The sequence below is a fragment of the Oncorhynchus mykiss genome, chromosome 4 (genome assembly GCF_013265735.2).
Source record: "Oncorhynchus mykiss isolate Arlee chromosome 4, USDA_OmykA_1.1, whole genome shotgun sequence".
Lineage (NCBI taxonomy): Eukaryota > Metazoa > Chordata > Actinopteri > Salmoniformes > Salmonidae > Oncorhynchus > Oncorhynchus mykiss.
In genome coordinates this window covers 41,086,217-41,111,831 of record NC_048568.1, presented here as the reverse complement: position 1 = coordinate 41,111,831, position 25,615 = coordinate 41,086,217, and the positions used below count along the sequence as shown (strand labels likewise).

At 43.4% G+C, this 25,615-nt stretch overlaps 1 protein-coding gene across 1 annotated transcript in view; it reads left to right on the top strand.

The window, feature by feature from the left end:
• Positions 1 to 21,497, top strand: part of LOC110522635 (YLP motif-containing protein 1) — a 63,836-nt gene extending 42,339 nt beyond the window's left edge. Inside the window, exons 20-24 of the mRNA XM_036976343.1 lie at positions 1,376 to 1,453; positions 10,532 to 10,583; positions 13,588 to 13,715; positions 14,117 to 14,307; positions 21,132 to 21,497. Of these exons, the coding sequence (XP_036832238.1) occupies positions 1,376 to 1,453; positions 10,532 to 10,583; positions 13,588 to 13,715; positions 14,117 to 14,263 (405 nt within the window). The 3' untranslated portion in view covers positions 14,264 to 14,307; positions 21,132 to 21,497. The remainder of the gene's footprint in view (positions 1 to 1,375; positions 1,454 to 10,531; positions 10,584 to 13,587; positions 13,716 to 14,116; positions 14,308 to 21,131) is intronic.
• The last annotated feature ends 4,118 nt before the right edge of the window (positions 21,498 to 25,615 follow it).

Here is a 25,615-nt window from a genome sequence, read left to right as displayed (position 1 = left end):
TAATTCTTACCTGTCAGTGTTGTGATTGGCTGGGATATTTGCCTATTGGCTGGGATATTTGCCTATTGGCTGGGATAGTTGCCTTTTGGCTGGGATAGTTGCCTTTTGGCTGGGATATTTGCTGGGATATTTGCCTATTGGCTGGGATATTTGCCTATTGGCTGGGATAGTTGCCTATTGGCTGGGATATTTGCCTTTTGGCTGGGATATTTGCCTATTGGCTGGGATAGTTGCCTATTGGCTGGGATATTTGCCTTTTGGCTGGGATAGTTGCCTTTTGGCTGGGATAGTTGCCTTTTGGCTGGGATAGTTGCCTTTTGGCTGGGATAGTTGCCTTTTGGCTGGGATATTTGCTGGGATATTTGCCTATTGGCTGGGATATTTGCCTTTTGGCTGGGATATTTGCCTATTGGCTGGGATATTTGCCTATTGGCTGAGATATTTGCCTATTGGCTGGGATATTTGCCTATTGGCTGGGATATTTGCCTATTGGCTGGGATATTTGCCTATTGGCTGGGATAGTTGCCTATTGGCTGGGATATTTGCCTATTGGCTGGGATATTTGCCTATTGGCTGGGATAGTTGCCTATTGGCTGGGATATTTGCCTTTTGGCTGGGATAGTTGCCTTTTGGCTGGGATATTTGCCTATTGGCTGGGATATTTGCCTATTGGCTGGGATATTTGCCTATTGGCTGGGATATTTGCCTATTGGCTGGGATATTTGCCTTTTGGCTGGGATATTTGCCTTTTTGATTTCTCCCGACCAGAGTGGTATTTGTTGTAAAAAATGACAAAGCTGTTTTGACTTTGGCTGTGTTATCTAGTGGCCAATGTAGAAATTGCTCTGTCATTTCCTGGTCGATAGAATTGTACACTGTTCACTCAATTTCAGTTTGTGAGCAAAAAAAACCAATAACTGAATAGTGAAGAGGAATCATTCTACCAATCACTGTCAAATATAATTTTCAATAACCAGAAATATTGTTTGTGAAGCTAGTGGACCAAAACAGAAAGTATGAAGCTCACGGCCCAAGGCTCCACCGTGTTACGGGGAAATGGGATGCAGGGGATGTTCATTTGGAATGCAGCTTAATGCTGTTCCAATTCACCTAGCATCCACACGGGGGATACATTCTAGTCGTAGCACCTTTTTTTATTGAGCGCTTATATAATGGGCTCCTGCTATAAGAGTGAACCTTGTCCTCTCTTATTAAAAGATGTGTCGTACCTGTTGGCACTGTCCTCAATGATTTCGGTGTCGCAACTTGTGTGGTTGTAAAGTTTTTTATTATTTTTATTATAGAATATTAATGGCATTTCAAAAAAATAAGAATCCAAAAATGAAATTCAATGGAAACATTTTGTGTTTTAAAGGTTGAGATGGAAGACTTAAATCCTGATGACGAGCCACTGAAGGAGCCCAAGAAGGAGGAGGAGGAGGAAGATATTAAGGTAGGACCCAGTCAGCAAGCCTTTAGGTCTGTTATTAAGGTAGGACCCAGTCAGCTAGCCTTTATATCTGTTATTAAGGTAGGACCCAGTCGGCAAGCCTTTATCTGTTATTAAGGTAGGACCCAGTCAGCTAGCCTTTATGTATGTTATTAAGGTAGGACCCAGTTAGCTGGCCTTTTATATCTGTTATTAAGGTAGGACCCAGTCAGCTAGCCTTTATATCTGTTATTAAGGTAGGACCCAGTCAGCAAGCCTTTATATCTGGTATTAAGGTAGGACCCAGTCAGCTAGCCTTTATATCTGTTATTAAGGTAGGACCCAGTCAGCTAGCCTTTATATCTGTTATTAAGGTAGGACCCAGTCAGCTAGCCTTTATATCTGTTATTAAGGTAGGACCCAGTCAGCTAGCCTTTATATCTGTTATTAAGGTAGGACCCAGTCAGCTAGCCTTTATATCTGTTATTAAGGTAGGACCCAGTCAGCTAGCCTTTATATCTGTTATTAAGGTAGGACCCAGTCAGCTAGCCTTTATATCTGTTATTAAGGTAGGACCCAGTCAGCTAGCCTTTATATCTGTTATTAAGGTAGGACCCAGTCAGCTAGCCTTTATATCTGTTATTAAGGTAGGACCCAGTCAGCTAGCCTTTATATCTGTTATTAAGGTAGGACCCAGTCAGCTAGCCTTTATATCTGTTATTAAGGTAGGATCCAGTCAGCAAGCCTTTATATCTGTTATTAAGGTAGGATCCAGTCAGCAAGCCTTTATATCTGTTATTAAGGTAGGATCCAGTCAGCTAGCATTTATATCTGTTATTAAGGTAGGATCCAGTCAGCAAACCTTTATATCTGTTAAGGTAGGACCCAGCCTTTATATCTGTTATTAAGGTATTAAGGTAGGACCCAGTCAGCTAGCCTTTATCTGTTATTAAGGTAGGACCCAGTCAGCTAGCCTTTATATCTGTTAGCCTTTATATCTGTTATTAAGGTATCTGTTATTAAGGTAGGATCCAGTCAGCTAGCCTTTATATCTGTTATTAAGGTAGGATCCAGTCAGCAAACCTTTATATCTGTTAAGGTAGGACCCAGTCAGCTAGCCTTTATATCTGTTATTAAGGTAGGACCCAGTCAGCTAGCCTTTATATCTGTTATTAAGGTAGGACCCAGTCAGCAAGCCTTTATATCTGTTATTAAGGTAGGATCCAGTCAGCAAGCCTTTATATCTGTTAAGGTAGGACCCAGTCCTTAAAGATATCCACTAGAGCAGGACTCTCCAACCCTGTTCCTGGAGAGCCTACCCTCCTGTAGGTTTTCACATATTTATCAACCAGCTAATTATTAGAATCTGGTATTTTTTATTTTACCTTTATTTAACAGCAAGCTGTTAAGTCAGTTAATTAAGAACAAATTCTTATTTTCAATGACGGCCTAGGAACAGTGGGCTAACTGCCTGTTCAGGGGCAGAACGACAGATTTTTACCTTGTCAGCTCGGGGGTTTGAACTCGCAACCTTCCGGTTACTAGTCCAACGCTCTAACCACTAGGCTACCCTGCCGCCCCGTATGCCAGGTGCGCTAGGACGGTAGTTCTCCAGGAACAGGGTTGGTACATGTTGATATGGTGTCATGGCAGTGAGCAGAAATGCTAGGTTGCTTGAAGGTACAGTGAGTGACTTGCTGACAAAAGGCCAGTATTGCATCTACAGCAGTATATTTATTTTTTACTTAAAGTCCCAGTGCAGTCAAAAATGTAATTTTCCTGTGTTTTTATATATATATTACCACACTATGAGTTTGGAATAATACTGAGTTTGTGAAAATGATATTGTATTTTTTTTGTGTAAGAGCTGTAAATTGTAGCCTGTTTCCCTCCCCACCCAGATCCCTCCGACAGTCTTAGCCAAATTCTTGCTAGAGAAATTGCTCTTTGCTAAGAAGCTATATTTGGTTTTTTTGTTGGGTTTTTTTGCTACCCAGAAGTGATTTGATATTGAGATTATTGTTTTTTTTAAACAGCTGCATTAGACCTGCTGTTTTTAATTTGGTCTTGTGTTTTTGGTCGAAACTGTCCTCCGTTGTGCTGAGATTAATCAAATTGATCCAAAATATCTCATAATATTAATGAGAACTTCATGAAGTTATAAACCCAAGTCAAACTTCCTATACAGGGATATAAAATACAAGCGTACCAGAATGAGGAAGATCGTGAGATTTGGCAACGTGATCAAAATTGAGGAAGTAGTGTGTTGGGTCTAGTGGTTTAGTTGACCTCGAGGAAGTAGTGTGTGGGTCTAGTGGTTCAGTGGTTAGTTGACCACAACACGTTTTGTTCAGAGAATCCAACCCACAATCCTTCTGACTCGGGCCTTTCCTGTTGTCCCTTCATTGTCCTACATGTTCAATACAGCACAAGGATACAGATGAAGTGGCATTTCCCACATACATACATATACATAAAATATTTTTAAAAAGATTACGCCTCCCGGGTGGAGCATTGGTTAAGGGCGCTGTACTGCAGCGCCAGCTGTGCCATCAGTCCCTGGGTTCGCGCCCAGGCTCTGTCGTAACCGGCCGCGACCGGGAGGTCCGTGGGGCGACGCACAATTGGCCTAGCGTCGTCCGGGTTAGGGAGGGTTTGGCCGGTAGGGGAAATCCTTGTCTCATTGCCCACCAGCGACTCCTGTGGCGGGCCTCCACGCTAACCAAGGTTGCCAGGTGCACGGTGTTTCCTCCGACACATTGGTGCGAATGGCTTCCGGGTTGGATGCGCGCTGTGTTAAGAAGCAGTGCGGCTTGGTTGGGTTGTGTATCGGAGGACGCATGACTTTCAACCTTCGTCTCTCCCGAACCCGTACGGGAGTTGTAGCGATGAGACAAGATAGTAGCTACTAAACAATTGGATACCACGAAATTGGGGAGAAAAAGGGGTAAAAAATAAATGTAAAAAAGATTACATATAAATACATGGAGAAAGCATTCATTTTGTCTTGGTAATGTCTTGGTAATGTCTTGGTAATGTCTTGGTAATGCCTTGGTAATGCCTTGGTAATGCCTTGGTAATGCCTTTGTAGCGTCTTGGTAATGCCTTGGTAATGTCTTGGTAATGCCTTGGTAATGTGGATGCTTTTTAGGATGGTAGACGTAAGTAATATGAAATATTCTATAATATATATATATTTTTTAAATGATTGTTAACTATGTAAGCCTATTAGCCTATTAGTTCTGTATTTCTTCTGTAATCAAACTCTACGTGAGTAAAACAAAATATGTTTGTGTTGCCGTGGCGTTAGTTCCTTACTAGATGGTAAGTACCAGCGTAACTGTTTACAGTTAGGATGTGTTGATCACACATTTTCCATCTCAGATCCATGGGTATAGTTATTGTGGTGATTTTCAATGTAATTAACAGATATGACTTGATACTTCCACAGTCATGATTATAATAACAATTTGTCATTTCTACAAACAGCACCATATATATTGTGTTTTTCTCATGTATTTAGCAACAAAAATATATATATATATATTTTCTAGCGGTACCTAAGGAAGTATAAAAACATATTTTCCAAACATTTCCCAAACGGCTCGCCCGGTGAAGGAATGGTGACCTGTGTGGGGGGAAAAAATTGTTTTCCTTTGGTTCTTTTCAGGTTTTTACTCCCAAAATCACATTTTTCTTTTTCTATCGACAACATTTAAATGTTCTAAGTGCACAACAATGGTTAAACCACGTCAGAGGGGTGTCCTACGAAGCAGGTTTGAGGAGTTAGCGAGGTTATCTTTGGCCAACTCCGTATAACCGGTCATACAAAAGTGGGTCACCTTTTTTTTTTTAAATTAAGCCAAATTTCTATTTTTGACAAATCTTTCAGAACTAACCTGCTCCTGGGCAGGCTAACTCCACTTACCCCGAATGAAATGACTTGAGCCGCGTGAGTTGAGGACCAATGAAATCCGATTCCCTCCATCTCGCAAAGATTACGTCTTCCACTTCATTTGAGGAAGACTACTGATTTTTTTTAATGATTTATTAATCAAATGTTGTTTTGGGGTGTAAAATATACATATTTTTAATATATATCACATTAAACATTTAGTAATAACAGAATGCATTTTAAACTTCACACAATGTAACACTTTTGTATGACTTAATATAAAAAAATTGAGGGGAGTGGGGAAAGAGGTACTTGTGCATTAATAAGCACGCCGAAGACGACATGAACAATAAGCAAGTGGTCTTGCAGTGCCTGGATAAGTGGGTATCCTCAAATTTTGCCCCCCTGCCCCCCCACAAAAAAATCAACCAAGACATCAAACCAAACCTTTTCAATAACAGGTTTGCAAACCCGTTGGTGCCTTAGTTAGCATTTACTTGTAGATATCATAAGCTAAAACATCTTTCCTACCCTACTGGCTACCGATGTCATTGTTCTGTGAGCTGCTCCATGCGACAATCAGTTGAGAGCTGAACGCTCCTGCTGCCTGATATTCGGCTGAAACAAGCTGTGTGCGGCACACTTATAAAACAAAATATATATATATATATATATATATATTTTGTAAAGAAAATCTTTGAAATTGTTGCCTTTATATTTTTGTTCAGTTTATATATATATGATAGTTTTACATTACAGATGACCGTGTGGTACAACTATAGTCTTTTACAATAAGCACTATGCAACTGCCTATATTTACATGCCTGGTACAATGTAATGCTCCTCTATGACCCTGGAATAATACCTATAACATAATGACATAGCCTTCCTCACTGCCAACATGTCAATGTTATGATCATTTTATTTACTTTTCACTTTTTTACTTTTTTACTTTTTTTACCTAAGAACTTTTCATTAAAACCGTGCATGATGACTGAATTGTGCATCGTAAAGATTCAACCAAGACATCAGACCACAAACTTTATAATTGAATGAATCTCTACTTATCTCTACTGCTACCAGAATCCCACCTCAAACACCCAGGGAAGGTCCTTCCAGAACTATTATTATTAACACAATTCATTAGATGATAGATCCATTTATTAGAAATGGTAAGAAAATGATGTTAGGATCATGTTTACTGAAGCACAGAGAGAAGCTACAGTACACCAGGAAACACATCTCACTCAGAAGTTGAGTGGGATTGGACATTAGGAAATATGGTGTCACAGGGTTTTGGGTCAATTCCATTTCAATTCAGAAAGTAAACCAAATTCCAAATTTTCCTCAATGAAAAGCATTGGAGAATTGGAATTGTCAGTGTTCTACCTGAATTGGCTGGAATTGAAGAATTGGAATTGTCAGTGTTCTTCCTGAATTGAAGAATTGTAATTGTCAGTGTTCTACCTGAATTGAAGAAGTGTAATTGTCAGTGTTCTACCTGAATTGAAGAATTGGAATTGTCAGTGTTCTACCTGAATTGAAGAATTGTAATTGTCAGTGTTCTTCCTGAATTGAAGAATTGGAATTGTCAGTGTTCTACCTGAATTGAAGAATTGGAATTGTCAGTGTTCTACCTGAATTGAAGAATTGGAATTGTCAGTGTTCTACCTGAATTGAAGAATTGGAATTGTCAGTGTTCTACCTGAATTGAAGAATTGGAATTGTCAGTGTTCTACCTGAATTGAAGAATTGTAATTGTCAGTGTTCTTCCTGAATTGAAGAATTGGAATTGTCAGTGTTCTACCTGAATTGAAGAATTGGAATTGTCAGTGTTCTACCTGAATTGAAGAATTGGAATTGTCAGTGTTCTACCTGAATTGAAGAATTGGAATTGTCAGTGTTCTACCTGAATTGAAGAATTGGAATTGTCAGTGTTCTACCTGAATTGAAGAATTTGAATTGTCAGTGTTCTACCTGAATTGGCTGAAATTGAAATAGTATTTACCGCAACCCTGCTGGAAGGTCTCAATTAACGGTCTGCTTTCAGGAACAAGGTAACCTCGTATCCAGACTCTCTCCTCCATTAGCTGTCTACTGTTTTGAACGAGCCTCTGATACCGCTTCATAAATGCTACTTTATTAATGATTCAAATATTTTTAGAAATTCAAAATCAGTTATTTGCCCAGCCCATTTAGTGCTGACAAAATGACCATGGCATGCCGAGAGGTGCTCTGACGGACAACAATCTCTGAGTCTCTAACCTCGTCCACCAGTCGTCTCCCTCTGTCTGTATGCCATAGCAGTTAGCCTAGGGGCGAGGTTACCTTGTTCCTAACAACAAAAAGCTAATGTGTCTCGGTTGGTAGAGCATGATGCTTCCAACGCCAGGGTTGTGGGTTCGATTCCCACGGGGGACCAGTATGAAAATGTATCCACTCACTACTGTAGTGGCTCTGGATAAGAGAGTCTGTTAAATGACTCACTACTGTAGTGGCTCTGGATAAGAAAGTCTGTTAAATGACTCACTACTGTAGTGGCTCTGGATAAGAGAGTCTGTTAAATGACTCACTACTGTAGTGGCTCTGGATAAGAGAGTCTGTTAAATGACTCACTACTGTAGTGGCTCTGGATAAGAGAGTCTTCTAAATGACTCACTACTGTAGTGGCTCTGGATAAGAGAGTCTGTTAAATGACTCACTACTGTAGTGGCTCTGGATAAGAGAGTCTGCTAAATGACTCACTACTGTAGTGGCTCTGGATAAGAGAGTCTGTTAAATGACTCACTACTGTAGTGGCTCTGGATAAGAGAGTCTGCTAAATGACTCACTACTGTAGTGGCTCTGGATAAGAGAGTATGCTAAATGACTCACTACTGTAGTGGCTCTGGATAAGAGAGTCTGCTAAATGACTCACTACTGTAGTGGCTCTGGATAAGAGAGTATGCTAAATGACTCACTACTGTAGTGGCTCTGGATAAGAGAGTCTGCTAAATGACTCACTACTGTAGTGGCTCTGGATAAGAGAGTCTGTTAAATGACTCACTACTGTAGTGGCTCTGGATAAGAGAGTCTGTTAAATGACTCACTACTGTAGTGGCTCTGGATAAGAGAGTCTTCTAAATGACTCACTACTGTAGTGGCTCTGGATAAGAGAGTCTGCTAAATGACTCACTACTGTAGTGGCTCTGGATAAGAGAGTCTACTAAATTGTAAATGTAAAATATATGGAGTCGTATCTGAGGCTCTATTCCAAAGTGTTTTTGCAAGTGCCAACATGTTGAAGGAGAAAAAAGTAGCACATAAAAAGGCCAGTCACTTTTTTTTTTAGCTTTCCAACTTTTTGTAAATGACTACCTAGATACAGGACGACCTAGATACAGGACGACCTAGATACAGGACGACCTAGATACAGGACGACCTAGATACAGGACGACCTAGGTACAGGACGACCTAGATACAGGACGACCTAGGTACAGGACGACCTAGATACAGGACTACCTAGATACAGGACTACCTAGATACAGGACGACCTAGATACAGGACGACCTAGATACAGGACGACCTAGATACAGGACGACCTAGATACAGGACGACCTAGGTAAAGGATCGACCTAGGTAAAGGACGACCTAGGTAAAGGACGACCTAGATAGAGGACGGCCTAGATACAGGACGGCCTAGATACAGGACGGCCTGGATACAGGACGACCTAGATACAGGACGGCCTAGATACAGGACGGCCTGGATACAGGACGGCCTGGATACAGGACGACCGACCTAGGTACAGGACGACCGACCTAGGTACAGGACGACCGACCTAGGTACAGGACGACCGACCTAGGTACAGGACGACCGACCTAGGTACAGGACGACCGACCTAGGTACAGGACGACCGACCTAGGTACAGGACGACCGACCTAGGTACAGGACGACCGACCTAGATACAGGACGACCGACCTAGGTAAAGGACGACCTAGATACAGGACGACCGACCTAGGTAAGGGACGACGGCCGACCTAGATAAGGGACGACGGCCGACCTAGATAAGGGACGACGGCCAACCTAGATAAGGGACGACGGCCGACCTAGATAAGGGACGACGGCCGACCTAGATAAGGGACGACGGCCGACCTAGATAAGGGACGACGGCCGACCTAGATAAGGGACGACGGCCGACCTAGATAAGGGACGACGGCCGACCTAGATAAGGGACGACGGCCGACCTAGATAAGGGACGACGGCCGACCTAGATACAGGACGACCGACGTGATTTAACGACAAATGTAAACAAACGATTAATGTATTTATTTAGTACATTTACATTTATTATTGTGGGCTCAAGATTCCTGTTATTAAGGAAATGGCTATATCCACTACTGCTTCCTGTTATTAAGGAAATGGCTATATCTACTACAGCTTCCTGTTTTTAAGGAAATGGCTATATCCACTACAGTTTCCTGTGTTGGAAGCATACGGTTTGAGAGGTATAACAACTATCCTGATTTCAAGTTTTGACCCAGAATACTTGTATTTCACGTTCTTAATTTATTTACCAAATACTGCAGAATCAAAGACGATTTAATGTCCAACTTGTGCACATCAGTGTTGTGTTGGGGGGGGTTTAACTAATGGTCTAACTTCTTCTTCAGTAACTAGGCTGTATAATCTGTTTTGACTTGGTGTTGAACCACGATTAACACAAAGAAAGTGTTGATCAAATCTAGTTGTGCACTTGTAGTAGGCTAGCTTGTCTATCAACTAGCTGTTTTCTGAAGTGTCTCAAAATGCTTTGATCATGGCTAACACCAAAGGCAAATCTTCTCAACACGGGGTGTCATAATGACATCTGACATGTTGGCATGCCAACGTCTTAAAAGAATGTTGTGGCATTCTTACGATTCTCCTGATTTGTACTGATATTGTTTGATTAACGTAACTATTTCAACGCCTTCTTTCCGTCACCGAAACCATCTCTCTGCTCTCTCTCTCTGCTCGCTCTCTCTGCTCGCTCGCTCTCTCTCTCTCTCTCTCTCTCTCTCTCTCTCTCTCTCTCTCTCTCTCACTCTCTCTCTCTCACTCTCTCACTCTCTCTCACTCTCTCTCACTCACACACTCACATATTCATTCATTCATATCCTCCACCTGACCCCTAGCTCCTTGCCGCTCAGAGGCCTAACCCTTGCGGTCTCTTCTCTGTATAATTTAGGGTTACATTCCACAAAGCAAATGGGAGATGGACACTTCTGATGCGAAACTCGGTAGGTATTCCCTTTGTTTTCTGATCTTACTAATGTACATGATATTTACTAACAACTATGTGGTGAATGGAATGATTTCAAAAACGTCTTTGATTCCATGTACAGCGCCTTCGGGAAAGTATTCAGACCTCTTGACCTTTTCCACATTTTGTTACGTTACAGCCTTATTCTAAAATGTATCAAATTGTTTTTTTTCCCCTCATCATAAATACCCCATAATGGCAAAGCAAAGATGGGTTTTTAGACATTTTTCCTAATTTATTTAAAGACAATTATAAACTGAAATATGATATTTACATAAGTATTCAGACCCTTTACTCAGTACTTTGTTGAAGCACCTTTGGCAGTGATTACAGCCTCGAGTCTTCTTGGGTTTGACGCTACAAGTTTGTCATGACGGTATTTGTGGAATTTCTCCCATTCTCCTCTCAAGCTCTGTCAGGTTGGATGGGGAGTGTCGTTGCACAGCTATTTTCAGGTCTCTGCAGAGATGTTCGATCGGTTTCAAGTCGGATTTTTGGCTGGGCCACTCAAGGGCATTCAGAGACTTGTCCAGAAGCCACTCCTGCGTGGTCTTGGCTGTGTGCTTAGGTTTGTTGTCCTGTTGGAAGGTGAAACTTCGCCCCAGTCTGAGGTCCTAACCTGCTGCAGAGCGCTTTTCATCAAACATCTCGCTGTGCTTTGCTCTGTTCATCTTTGCCTTGAGCCTGACTAGTCTCTCAGTCCCTGCTGCTGAAAAACATCCCCACAGCATAATGCTGCCACCACCATGCTTCACCGTAGGGTTGGTGCCAGGTTTCCTCCAGATGTGACGCTTGGCATTCAGGCCAAAGAGCTCAATCTTGGTTTCATCAGACCAGAGAATCTTGTTTCTCATGGTCTGAGAGTCTTTAGGTGGCAATCTCCAAGCGGGCTGTCATGTGCCTTTTACTGAGGAGTGGCTTCCGTCTGGCCACTCTACCGTCAAGGCCTGATTAGTGGAGTGCTGTGGAGATGGTTGTCCTTCTGGAAGGTTCTCTCATCTCCACAGAGTAACTCTAGAGCTCTGTCAGAGACAATCAGGTTCTTGGTCACCTCCCTGACCAAGGCCCTTCTCTCCCGATTGCTCAGTTCGGCATGGTGGAAAGTTCTAGAAAGTCTTGGTGGTTCCAAACTTCTTCCATTTAAGAATGATGGAGGACACTGTGTTCTTGGGGACCTTCAATGCTGCAGAAATGTTTTGGTACCCTTCCCCAGATCTGTGCCTCGACACAATCCTGTCTCTGAGCTCTACGGACAATTCCTTCGACCTAATTGCTTAGTCTTTTCTCTGACTTTAACTGTCAACTGGGGAACCTTTAGACAGGTATGTGGCTTTCCAATCCAATTTAATTTACCACAGATGGACTCCAAACAAGTTGTAGAACCATCACAAGGATGATCAATGGAAACAGGATGCACCTGAGCTCAATTTCGAGTCTCAAAGCAAAGGGTCTGAATACTTACGTAAATAAGGTATTTCTGCTTTTTGTTTTTAGTACATTTGCAAAAATGTATAAAAACCTGTTTTTGCTTTGTCATTATGGGGTATTGTGATGTCATTATGGGGTATTGTGATGTCACTATGGGGTATTGTGATGTCACTATGGGGTATTGTGATGTCACTATGGGGTATTGTGATGTCACTATGGGTTATTGTGATGTCACTATGGGTTATTGTGATGTCATTATGGGGTATTGTGATGTCATTATGGGGTATTGTGATGTCATTATGGGGTATTGTGATGTCATTATGGGGTATTGTGATGTCATTATGGGGTATTGTGATGTCATTATGGGGTATTGTGATGTCACTATGGGGTATTGTGATGTCACTATGGGGTATTGTGTGTAGATTGCTGAGGAAATTGTTTTATTTAATCAATTTTAGAATAAGGCTGTAACGTAACAAAATGTGGAAAAAGTCAAGGGGTCTGAATACTTTCCCGAAGGCACTGTACATGATGTTCACTAACAACTACAGCTTCCAGTAGATGTTCCCTTTTTTCCACAGTGTTATCCTTTTAACCAGTCGTTTTCAAACTTCTCCGGGACTCCCAGACTTTGACAATGTTGTTGTTGCCCTTAACTAGCTCACTTGATTTAATCAATCAAAGTTATTTATAAAGCCCTTCTTACATCAGCTGATGTCACAAAGTGCTGTACAGAAACCCAGCCTAAAACACCAAACAGCAAGCAATGCAGATGTAGAAACACGGTAGCTAGGAAAAACTCCCTAGAAAGGCAGGAACCGAGGAAGAAACCTAGAGAGGAACCAGGCTCTGAGGGGTGGCCAGTCCTCTTCTGGCTGTGCCGGGTGGAGATTATAACAGAACATGGCCAAGATGTTCAAATGTTCATAGATGACCAGCAGGGTCAAATAATAAGAGATCATTTAAGAAGTCAATGTCTTGATAACTAGTTGGCAAGTTGAATCAGGTGTGCTAGCTCTGGAATGGATCAAAGACATGTAACGGTTGGGGGTCCCCAAGGAGAGACACTCGGCCCTCCATGGAATGAGTTTGACACCTGTGGTCTGAACTGTTTCCAGCCTCCTCCTTATTATAGACAAATGTGCATAAATGCTGAATACAAAACGATCTGATCAGAACACACACAGATCAAAATAGTACGTTTTCAAATAAATAACATCCTCACTTATATTTACAAAAAAAAAAAAAAAAAGATGTTCTATAAAGGAACACATTAGTGCTTTTTATACCACACACAGTTTGCTTCAAAATCAAAATGAGAGGAGACAACTCTTTGACTGAGAGGGGATCTTTGGTAATACATCTGGAAAACATGGAAAGTTTCTTACAAGCATTAAAAATATTTATAGATGCAGGAAGATAATGGCGTTATACAGAATCTGAGCAGTGTCGGGCATCGTCACGGTGATCATGGTAGCAAGCTTTTTTTTTTTTTTTTTTTTTTTTTTTTGCTGAGTCGTGAGGTGACGTGGCGAGCGCTCTTCTCCTTACAGACAAGCTGGACGGCTTGGTGATGGGGGGGAAGAGGAAGAGGGAGGGAGACGACGTGGCAGGGATGGATGACTTTCTTCAGCTGCCAGACGACTACGCCACGCGCCACTCTGAACCCGGCAAGAAGAGGGTAAAGTGGTATACACTATTATATCCCGTCGTACCCGTTTCCTGTTTAACAGACCCAAAACCTCCACATCCTGTCTAATATTATTCATGCTTTTTTGTTGTTGTTGTTAACCTTTATTTGTCCATGCAAGTCTATTCTTATTTACAATGACTGACCATGTAATATGGTTTGCGGACAGTAACATTTTATCGTTTGTGACAAGTCAATCTCTGTATTTTAAGGCAGATCATTTCATCACAAAAAACAGGATTATCTATTGGCGAGAATGTGGTTTGATGTGCTCCCTAAATACTGTTTTGCAAAATTACTGGAATAGTTCAATTGCAATCCTGACCCATTTCCTGCTCGTGACCCATTTCCTGCTCGTGACCCCGCTGGATGTTGTCCTTCCTGTCGTCTAGGTTCGCTGGGCTGACCTCGAAGAGCAGAAGGATGCGGAGCGCAAGCGTGATATCGGCTTTGTGGTGGGTCAAACAGACTGGGAGAAAATCACAGACCAGAGCGGACAGATAGCTCAGAGAGCTCTCAACCGCACTAAGTATTTCTAAAAACAGAAGATCACTGCCCTCACCCCCTGCTTCCTGGTTTATAGGTATGTACATTACATTCTGTTCATAATCTAATTTGATGGAGTATTGCCATGTTTCTTTGTGTTTTTGGAGTGGCATTTGTGTGATCGTTTGTCTTTGTTTATTACAGTTAGGAGAGAGGGCTAGTGGTTATACCGGTCGTTATTTATTAAAAACGGTAGTTATTTGGAGGTTACAAAACACATGTTTTATATCCTGGTTAGTTCCCCAATAGGCGGGCCCCAAGTTTATGTTTATATATATATATATATATATATATATATATATATATATATATATATATATATATATATATATATATATATATATATATATATATATATATATATTGAAAAGTTTTAGAACACCTACTCATTCCAGGGTTTTCCTTTATTTGTACTAATGTCTACATTGTAGAATAATAGTGAAGACATCAACACTATGAAATAACACTTATGGAATCATGTAGTAACCAAAAAAGTGTTAAACAAATGAAAATATATTTGAGATTCTTCAAAGTATCCACCCTTTCCCTTGATGACAGCTTTGCCCATCATATCTCTCATACACACTACATGGCCAAAAGTATGTGGACACCACTTCAAATTAGTGTATACGGCTATATCAGCCACACCCGTTGCTACAAAAAAGTGTACAAAATCGAGCGCACAGCCATGCAATCTCCATAGACAAACATTGTCCGTAGACTGGACCATACTGAAGAGCTCGGTGACTTTCAACGTGGCACCGACATAGGATGCCAACTTTCCAACAAGCCAGTTCGTCAAATTTTCTGCTCTGTTATTGTGAAGTGGGAGGCTACAACAAGCTCACCGAACGGCACCGCCGAGTGCTGAAGCGCATAAAAATCGTCTGTCCTCGGTTGCAACACTCACTACCAAGTTCCAAACTGCCCCTGGAAGCAACATCCGCATCAGAACTGTTCATCGGGAGCTTCATGAAATGGGTTTCCGTGGCCGAGCAGCTGCACACAAGCCGAAGATCACCATGTGCAATGCCAAGCGTCGGCTGGAGTGGTGTAAAGCTCGCCGTTATTGGACTCTGGATCAGTGGAAACGCGCTCTCTGGAGTGATGAATCACACTTCACCATCTGGCAGTCCGATGGACAAATCTGGGTTTGACGGATGTCAGGAGAACCTTACCTGCCCCAAATGCATAGTGCCAACTGTATAGTTTGGTGAAGAAGGAATAATGGTCTGGGGCTGTTTTTCATTGGTTTGGGCTGGAACCCTTAATTCCAGTAAAGGGAAATCGCTACAGCATTTCAGGCTCCCGAGTTGCTCAGCAGTCTAAGACACTGCATCTCAGTGCTCGAGGCGTCACTACAGACCCTGGTTCAGCGGTCTAAGACACTGCATCTCAGTGCTCGAGGCGTCACTATAGATCCTGGTTCAGCGGTCTAACACACTGCATCTCAGTGCTCGAGGCGTCACTACAGATCCTGGTTCAGCGGTCTAAGACACTGCATCTCAGTGCTCGAGGCGTCACTACAGACCCTGGTTCAGCGGTCTAAGACACTGCATCTCAGTGCTCGAGGCGTCACTATAGATCCTGGTTCAGCGGTCTAACACACTGCATCTCAGTGCTCGAGGCGTCACTACAGATCCTGGTTCAGCGGTCTAAGACACTGCATCTCAGTGCTCGAGGCGTCACTACAGATCCTGGTTCAGCGGTCTAACACACTGCATCTCAGTGCTCGAGGCGTCACTACAGATCCTGGTTCAGCGGTCTAAGACACTGCATCTCAGTGCTCGAGGCGTCACTACAGATCCTGGTTCAGCGGTCTAACACACTGCATCTCAGTGCTCGAGGCGTCACTACAGATCCTGGTTCAGCGGTCTAAGACACTGCATCTCAGTGCTCGAGGCGTCACTACAGATCCTGGTTCAGCGGTCTAAGACACTGCATCTCAGTGCTCGAGGCGTCACTACAGATCCTGGCTCAGTGGTCTAAGACACTGCATCTCAGTACTCGAGGCGTCACTATAGATCCTGGTTCAGCGGTCTAAGACACTGCATCTCAGTGCTCGAGGCGTCACTACAGATCCTGGTTCAGCGGTCTAAGACACTGCATCTCAGTGCTCGAGGCGTCACTATAGATCCTGGTTCAGCGGTCTAACACACTGCATCTCAGTGCTCGAGGCGTCACTACAGATCCTGGTTCAGCGGTCTAAGACACTGCATCTCAGTGCTCGAGGCGTCACTACAGATCCTGGTTCAGCGGTCTAAGACACTGCATCTCAGTGCTCGAGGCGTCACTATAGATCCTGGTTCAGCGGTCTAAGACACTGCATCTCAGTGCTCGAGGCGTCACTACAGATCCTGGTTCAGCGGTCTAAGACACTGCATCTCAGTGCTCGAGGCGTCACTACAGATCCTGGTTCAGCGGTCTAAGACACTGCATCTCAGTGCTCGAGGCGTCACTATAGATCCTGGTTCAGCGGTCTAAGACACTGCATCTCAGTGCTCGAGGCGTCACTACAGATCCTGGTTCAGCGGTCTAAGACACTGCATCTCAGTGCTCGAGGCGTCACTACAGATCCTGGTTCAGCGGTCTAAGACACTGCATCTCAGTGCTCGAGGCGTCACTATAGATCCTGGTTCAGCGGTCTAACACACTGCATCTCAGTGCTCGAGGCGTCACTACAGATCCTGGTTCAGCGGTCTAAGACACTGCATCTCAGTGCTCGAGGCGTCACTACAGATCCTGGTTCAGCGGTCTAAGACACTGCATCTCAGTGCTCGAGGCGTCACTACAGATCCTGGTTCAGCGGTCTAAGACACTGCATCTCAGTGCTCAAGGCGTCACTATAGATCCTGGTTCAGCGGTCTAAGACACTGCATCTCAGTGCTCGAGGCGTCACTACAGACCCTGGTTCAGCGGTCTAACACACTGCATCTCAGTGCTCGAGGCGTCACTACAGACCCTGGTTTTAGCGGTCTAACACACTGCATCTCAGTGCTCGAGGCGTCACTACAGATCCTGGTTCAGCGGTCTAAGACACTGCATCTCAGTGCTCGAGGCGTCACTACAGACCCTGGTTCAGCGGTCTAACACACTGCATCTCAGTGCTCGAGGCGTCACTATAGATCCTGGTTCAGCGGTCTAAGACACTGCATCTCAGTGCTCGAGGCGTCACTACAGATCCTGGTTCAGCGGTCTAACACACTGCATCTCAGTGCTCGAGGCGTCGCTATAGATCCTGGTTCAGCGGTCTAAGACACTGCATCTCAGTGCTCGAGGCGTCACTATAGATCCTGGTTCAGCGGTCTAACACACTGCATCTCAGTGCTCGAGGCGTCACTACAGATCCTGGTTTCTTTCCAGGCTATCACAACCGGCCGTGATTGGGAGTCTTATAGGGCGGTGCACAATTGGCCCAGCGTCGTCCAGGTTAGGGTTTGGCCGGGGGGGGGGGGGGGGGGTAGGCCGTCATTGTAAATAAGAATTTGTTCTTAACTAACTTGCCCAGTTGAATAAAGGTTAAAAAAAAATTAAAAAAATACACTAACAGCGAGGTCCGTACAGAAATGGTTTGTTGAGATCGGTGTGGAAGAACTTGACTGGCCTGCACAGAGCCCTGACCTCAACCCCATCGAACACCTTTGGGATGAATTGGAACGCCGACTGCAAAGCCAGGCCTAATCGCCCAACATCATTGCCCGACCTCACTAATGCTCTCATGGCTGACTGGAAACAAGTCCCCGCAACAATGTTACAATATTTAGTGGAAAACCTTCCCAGAAGAGTGGAGGCCGTTATACCAGCAAAGGGGGAACCAACTCCATTTTAATATTATGTTCGACACGCGGGTGTCCACATACTTTTGGCCATGTAGTGCATGTGTGTGATTTAGTTTTTGGGGGGGGGGACATAAGATAATAAAATAACCAGCAAATCAGCTCAAATCATTTTTAAATTGAGGAAATCTGTTTCCAAGCATAAGTAGAGGCAAACAGGGCCAGAATGTATTCATACCTCTTGATTTATTCCACATTGTCGTTACAGCCTGAATTCAAAATGGATTACAAAAAAAAACTCGCCGTATCAACACACAATTCCCCATAATGACAAAGTGAAAACAAAACGTGCAAATATATTAAATAAAACGCGGAAAATATCTAATGTAAGTAAGTAAGTACATATATATATATATATATGCACAGTGTGTATATATAGTCTAGTGAGTGTGTGTATTTTTGCGTGGCAGATGTGTTGTTGCCTAGCCTCACCACCTTCGGCCGTCCCGTCAGGAAGTCCAGGATCCAGTTGTAGAAGGAGAGGTTCAGTCCCAGTGTCCCAGGCTTGGTGATGAGCTTGGAGGGGACTATGATGTTGAATGCTGAGCTGTAGGCTATGAACAGCATTCTCACATAGTTCATTCCCCTCTTGTCCAGGTGGGAGAGGCCAGTGTGAATTGCAATTGAGATTGCGTCATCTGTGGATCTGTTGGGGGGGGGGGGGGGTGTATGCGATTTGGAGTGGCTCTAGGGTGTCTGGGATGATTGTGTTGTGTGTCATGACCAGCCTTTCAACGCACTTCATAATTACAGATGTAAGTGCTGGTAGTCATTTAGGCAGGTTACCTTGGAGCTCTTGGGAACAGGGACAATGGTGGTCAGTTTGAAACATGTTGGGATTACAGACTGGGACAAGGAGAGATTGAAAATGTCCGTCAAGACACTTGCCAGCTGGTTTGAGCATGCTTTGAGAGCATGGCAGATGTGTTGTTGCCTAGCCTCACTACCTTGGGCCGGCCCGTCAGGAAGTCCAGGATCCAGTTGTAGAGGGAAGGGGTTCAGTGGAGTGCCCTGGTATTCGGTCTGTCCCGGCAGCCTTGTTATTGTTTACATCGGCTACGGGGAACGAGATCAGAGTCATTCAGAAGAACATGGACTTCAAGGCACAATGTTATATTCCTCAAAGCAAGCATAAAAGGCATTGAGCTCATTTTGGTAGTTCTACATCGCTGGGCATCTCACGGCTGGGTTTCCCTTTGTAATCGGTTATTGTCTACAAGCCCTGCCACAAACGACGAGCATCTGAGCCAGTGTAATAGGATTCCTCCTTTCTTCTATATTGTTTTTTTTTTATATCTAGTCAAGAGGTTGTAGTGCGCTTGTTGCTTGCGTACATGTCTGTGTCCTGTTCCTTGTAAGCGATAGCTCTAGCATGGATATTGTCTGTTGGAAAGCATACTGAACCAGGTTTTCCTCTAGGATTTGTTGCCTGTGTTTAGCTTTACTCCCTAGTCCTTGCTGATGACAAGCATACCCATAACATGATGCTGCCACCATCATCCTTGAAAATATGAGTAGTGGTACTCAGTGATGTGTTGGATATGCCCCAAACATAACGCTTTGTAATCAGGACATTAAGTAAAAAAATTGCAGTTTTGCTTTAGTGCTTTATTGCAAACAGGATGGATGTTTTGGAGGATTTTTATTCTGTACAGGTTTCTTCTTTTCACTTAGTTTAGTATTGTGGAATAACTATAAAATGTTGTTGATCCGTCCTCAGTTTTGTCCTGTCACAGCCATTAAATATTTTGAGAGGGATACTTCGGGATTTTGGCAAGGAGGCCCTCTATCTACTTGTGGAGACCATTTGTAGGTCTCTGTGTCCAGTATGAAGGAAATTAGAGGTAGTTTTGTGAGCCAATGCTAACTAGCGTTAGCAGAATGAGTGAAAGTCCAGATTTCCAGTCATTGTGCTAACGCTAGTTAGCATTGGCTCACAAAACGACCTCTAATTTCCTTCATACTGGACACAGAGACCTACAAATGGTACCCACTAGTTCATCTGACTCTGGGGAAGTAGAAAAGGACCTCATTGCAAAACCCCAGAAGTATCCTTTTTAAAGTTACCATTGGCCTCATGGTGAAATCCCTGAGTGGTTTCCTTCCTCTCCGGCAACTGAGTTAGGAAGTACGCCTGTAGTTTTGTAGTGACTGGGTATATTGATAAAGCACCCAAAGTGTAATTAATATCTATACTATGCTCAAAGGGATATTCAATGTCTGATTTTATTTTTTACCCATCTACCAATAGGTGCCCTTCTCTGCGAGCCATTGGAAAACCTACCTGGTCTTTGTGGTTGAATGTTTGAAATTCACTGCTCGACTGAGGGGAACTTACCTGTTTGTGTGGGGTACAGAGATGAGGTAGTCATTCAAAAAATTATATTAAACACTATTATTGCACACAGAGCGAGTACATGCAACTTATTATATGACTTGTTAAGCAGTTTACTCCTGAACTTATTTAGGCCATAACAAAAGGGGGTTCAATACTTATTGACTCAAGACATTTCAGCTTTTCATATTTAATGAATTAGTTAAATAAAATTCTACAAACATAATTCCACTTTGACATTATGGGGTAATGTGTGAAGACCGGTGACACAACGACTGTTTTTATGTGGATAAGGTCAAGGGGTATGAATACTTTCTGAAGGCATTGTATGTGATCGTATCCCAATGTAATCAAGGTTTAAAATAATTCTGCTTTTCCTCATACTCTATCTGTTGACCATCTGCTCAAAGATAAACCAGCCCATGGCTGAATATAATTTGGGGGGGGGGGGGGGGGGGAAACCCGGTTCTGTGTGAAAGCACCAATGTAACTACTCTGTTGGGTGAACAGAAATGCACTGTTAAATCCGTTGACCAGATGTCTATTATCTTTGTCAAAGGAAGATATATCATGTTCTTGTAAGATCATTTAAGTGAAAAGTTCATTGGATGGAAATGATAGATTTCCCCTTTTTTTTAAATTTTTTATCTTTGTCGCATATTTTTCAATCAGTTTTCTTCCTTCCTCTAGGTCTGCAGACTGTGAATATGCTTACCCCGTTTCTCAAAAAAACAAAGTCATGAAGACTACACATTCTACCTGTTGACTTTTAGGAGATCCATAGTTGTTTATTCCATTATTAGAATACAGAATAGATTTATCTTGCGTTTAAAAAAACAAAAACAAAAAAATTATAATAATTCTTGATCTTCAATTTGAGTATTTTTTTTTTTAGTTGTTTTTTTTCCTTCCTCCTTTCGATGGTAAAATTCATGCACCAGTTTATCTTGAGCTTCGCTTCTCATTTTATACTGTAATGTCTTCCTGTATGTTAGCACTGTTGCTTATTTTATTAAATAAACGGAAGAAACAATAAACGTTTCACACACAAAACAACCAGGAGAGTCTCATGTGTGTGGTCGTGTGGGCTACGCCATGGGAGAGTCTTCTGTGATGTCTGTTGTCATGGCGACCACATACAGTACAACCTCAAAAGATACAAAACCAACAACAACAAAAAAAATGTTGTTTTTTTATTTATTTTTTTGAGAAATATATTTCAAAGTTTCAATCATTTCAATATTTCAAACAACCTTCATTCCAAATGTGTTTGTGTCTGTGAGGTCCTACTGCGTTTACAAGAGGTATATAGCCAAAGTTTGAGTGGTAGAACAGTAGCCGGAAGGTTCTTGGTTCAAGCCCTGAGCCAGGCGATGAAGTGGGAGCTGAACTGACAACCGTAGGGCTGCTGGCCTCTTCGCCACTGGCTGCCATTGTGCCCTTGAGCAAGGCACTTGGCTCTCAAACCGCTACAGGGAGGCTGCACTGTGGCTGACCCTTTGCCTCAATGTATGTGTGTGTCTGGGGGGGGGGGGGGGGGGTTGGGTAAGATGAAATTAAATGAGTTTTCAGTGCTCAAATCAAACCACACACACAGTATCACTTTCTCATATTTAATTATATTTAAACTTTCACGTTGCATTCTCGTAAACTCCTAAACTTTTGAAGTTAAGGAAAAGTTTGCATTCACTGTTTCTTCCAACAAATCCAATACTGAATTGACAGTATATATATATATATATATATATATATATATATATATATATATATATATATATATATATATATATATATATATATATATATATATATATATATATATATATATATATATATATATATATATATATATATATATATGTGTATATATATATATATATATATATATATATATATATATATATATATATATATATGTTGTGCTGTTTTAATGACGACACAGCGTCCCTTACGTGTAAAACAAACTAAATATCAAGATTATAGTAAAGGTCAATTCACTACACTATCAACTTGCTAACTGAAGCAAGTGCCATGTTCCTTAGGGTTTTGTTTTCTGTACAAAGATGCCCTATGGGTATGGCATGCAAGCCAAAACAACTGAGCCAACAATGGTCACCCCTCTGTTTCACAGTACGATCTCATTAGCAATGGCAAACTTTACCAGCCCATATTTGCCTCAATTTGTATTATTTATTTTTTTCGTAACATGACTTTCCTCTCCTTTTGCTAATTTGACTGAAATAAATGCGGACCGCACCGCCATAATCCAGATTGACAAATTCAGAAACATACAATCTGGATTATGCTGCAGTCTAAGTGAATATGATCAATTATGATAATCTGAGAGAATATATATATATATAGAATATAATATATATATATAGAATATATATCCTCTAGTGTAGTTGTGAATGGGCATTCTGTAAATAAACCGTATGGTTCTGGCAGGGGCGGACTGGGACCAGGCATTTCTAACCCACCAGACCATTATTTTCTTTGAGGCCCTTATTATTATTATTATTATTATTATTATTATTATTATTTGCCTAATAATGATCATTCTGTGCAAAACATCCAATTTAGAAAGGCCCACTGAGTCATTACTGTAGGCAGCTCTAGAGTCAGTACTGTAGACTGCTCTAGTCAGTACTGCAGGCAGCTCTAGTCAGTACTGCAGGCAGCTCTAGAGTCAGTACTGTAGGCAGCTCTAGTCAGTACTGCAGGCAGCTCTAGTCAGTACTGCAGGCAGCTCTAGAGTCAGTACTGCAGGCAGCTCTAGTCAGTACTGTAGGCAGCTCTAGTCAGTACTGCAGGCAGCTCTAGTCAGTACTGCAGGCAGCTCTAGTCAGTACTGCAGGCAGCTCTAGTCAGTACTGCAGGCAGCTCTAGAGTCAGTACTGTAGGCAGCTCTAGTCAGTACTGCAGGCAGCTCTAGTCAGTACTGCAGGCAGCTCTAGAGTCAGTACTGCAGGCAGCTCTAGTCATTACTGTAGGCAGCTCTAGTCAGTACTGCAGGCAGCTCTAGTCATTACTGTAGGCAGCTCTAGTCAGTACTGTAGGCAGCTCTAGTCAGTACTGCAGGCAGCTCTAGTCAGTACTGCAGGCAGCTCTAGAGTCAGTACTGCAGGCAGCTCTAGTCATTACTGTAGGCAGCTCTAGTCAGTACTGCAGGCAGCTCTAGAGTCAGTACTGTAGGCAGCTCTAGTCAGTACTGCAGGCAGCTCTAGTCAGTACTGCAGGCAGCTCTAGTCAGTACTGTAGGCAGCTCTAGTCAGTACTGCAGGCAGCTCTAGTCAGTACTGCAGGCAGCTCTAGAGTCAGTACTGCAGGCAGCTCTAGTCAGTACTGTAGGCAGCTCTAGTCAGTACTGCAGGCAGCTCTAGTCAGTACTGCAGGCAGCTCTAGTCAGTACTGCAGGCAGCTCTAGTCAGTACTGCAGGCAGCTCTAGTCAGTACTGTAGGCAGCTCTAGTCAGTACTGCAGGCAGCTCTAGAGTCAGTACTGCAGGCAGCTCTAGTCAGTACTGCAGGCAGCTCTAGAGTCAGTACTGCAGGCAGCTCTAGAGTCAGTACTGCAGGCAGCTCTAGAGTCAGTACTGCAGGCAGCTCTAGAGTCAGTACTGCAGGCAGCTCTAGAGTCAGTACTGCAGGCAGCTCTAGAGTCAGTACTGCAGGCAGCTCTAGAGTCAGTACTGCAGGCAGCTCTAGAGTCAGTACTGCAGGCAGCTCTAGAGTCAGTACTGCAGGCAGCTCTAGAGTCAGTACTGCAGGCAGCTCTAGAGTCAGTACTGCAGGCAGCTCTAGAGTCAGTACTGCAGGCAGCTCTAGAGTCAGTACTGCAGGCAGCTCTAGAGTCAGTACTGCAGGCAGCTCTAGAGTCAGTACTGCAGGCAGCTCTAGAGTCAGTACTGCAGGCAGCTCTAGAGTCAGTACTGCAGGCAGCTCTAGTAAGTACTGCAGGCAGCTCTAATCAGTACTGCAGGCAGCTCTATTTAGTATTATTTAGCCTTAACTAGGCAAGTCAGTTAAGAAAAAATTATTATTTACAATGACGGCCAACACTGGGCCAATTGTGCTCCGCCCTATGGGAAAATCATGGCCGGTTGTGATACAGCTTGGATTCGAACGAGGGTCTGTAGTGACGCCTCTAGCACTGAGATGCAGTGCCTTAGACCGCTGCGCCACTCGGGAGCCCACTCTGGAGTCACTACTGCAGGCAGCTCTAGAGAGAGTCACTACTGCAGGCAGCTCTAGAGAGAGTCACTACTGCAGGCAGCTCTAGAGAGAGTCACTACTGCAGGCAGCTCTAGAGAGAGTCTTTACTGCGGGCAGCTCTAGAGAGAGTCACTACTGCGGGCAGCTCTAGAGAGAGTCACTACTGCAGGCAGCTCTAGAGAGTCACTACTGCAGGCAGCTCTAGAGAGTCACTACTGCAGGCAGCTCTAGAGAGTCACTACTGCAGGCAGCTCTAGAGAGAGTCACTACTGCAGGCAGCTCTAGAGAGAGTCACTACTGCAGGCAGCTCTAGAGAGAGTCACTACTGCAGGCAGCTCTAGAGAGAGGCTGTACTGCAGGCAGCTCTACTGCGGGCAGCTCTAGAGAGGCACTACTGCGGGCAGCTCTAGAGAGAAGCACTACTGCGGGCAGCTCTAGAGAGAGGCACTACTGCGGGCAGCTCTACTGCGGGCAGCTCTAGAGAGGCACTACTGTGGGCAGCTCTAGAGAGAAGCACTACTGCGGGCAGCTCTAGAGAGAGTCACTACTGCGGGCAGCTCTAGAGAGAGGCACTACTACGGGCAGCTCTAGAGAGAGGCACTACTGCGGGCAGCTCTAGAGAGAGGCACTACTGCAGGCAGCTCTAGAGAGAGTCACTACTGCAGGCAGCTCTAGAGAGAGTCACTACTGCAGGCAGCTCTAGAGAGAGGCACTACTGCAGGCAGCTCTAGAGAGAGGCACTACTGCAGGCAGCTCTAGAGAGAGGCACTACTGCAGGCAGCTCTAGAGAGAGGCACTACTGCAGGCAGCTCTAGAGAGAGTCACTACTGCAGGCAGCTCTAGAGAGAGGCACTACTGCGGGCAGCTCTAGAGAGAGGCACTACTGCGGGCAGCTCTAGAGAGAGGCACTACTGCGGGCAGCTCTAGAGAGAGTCACTACTGCGGGCAGCTCTAGAGAGA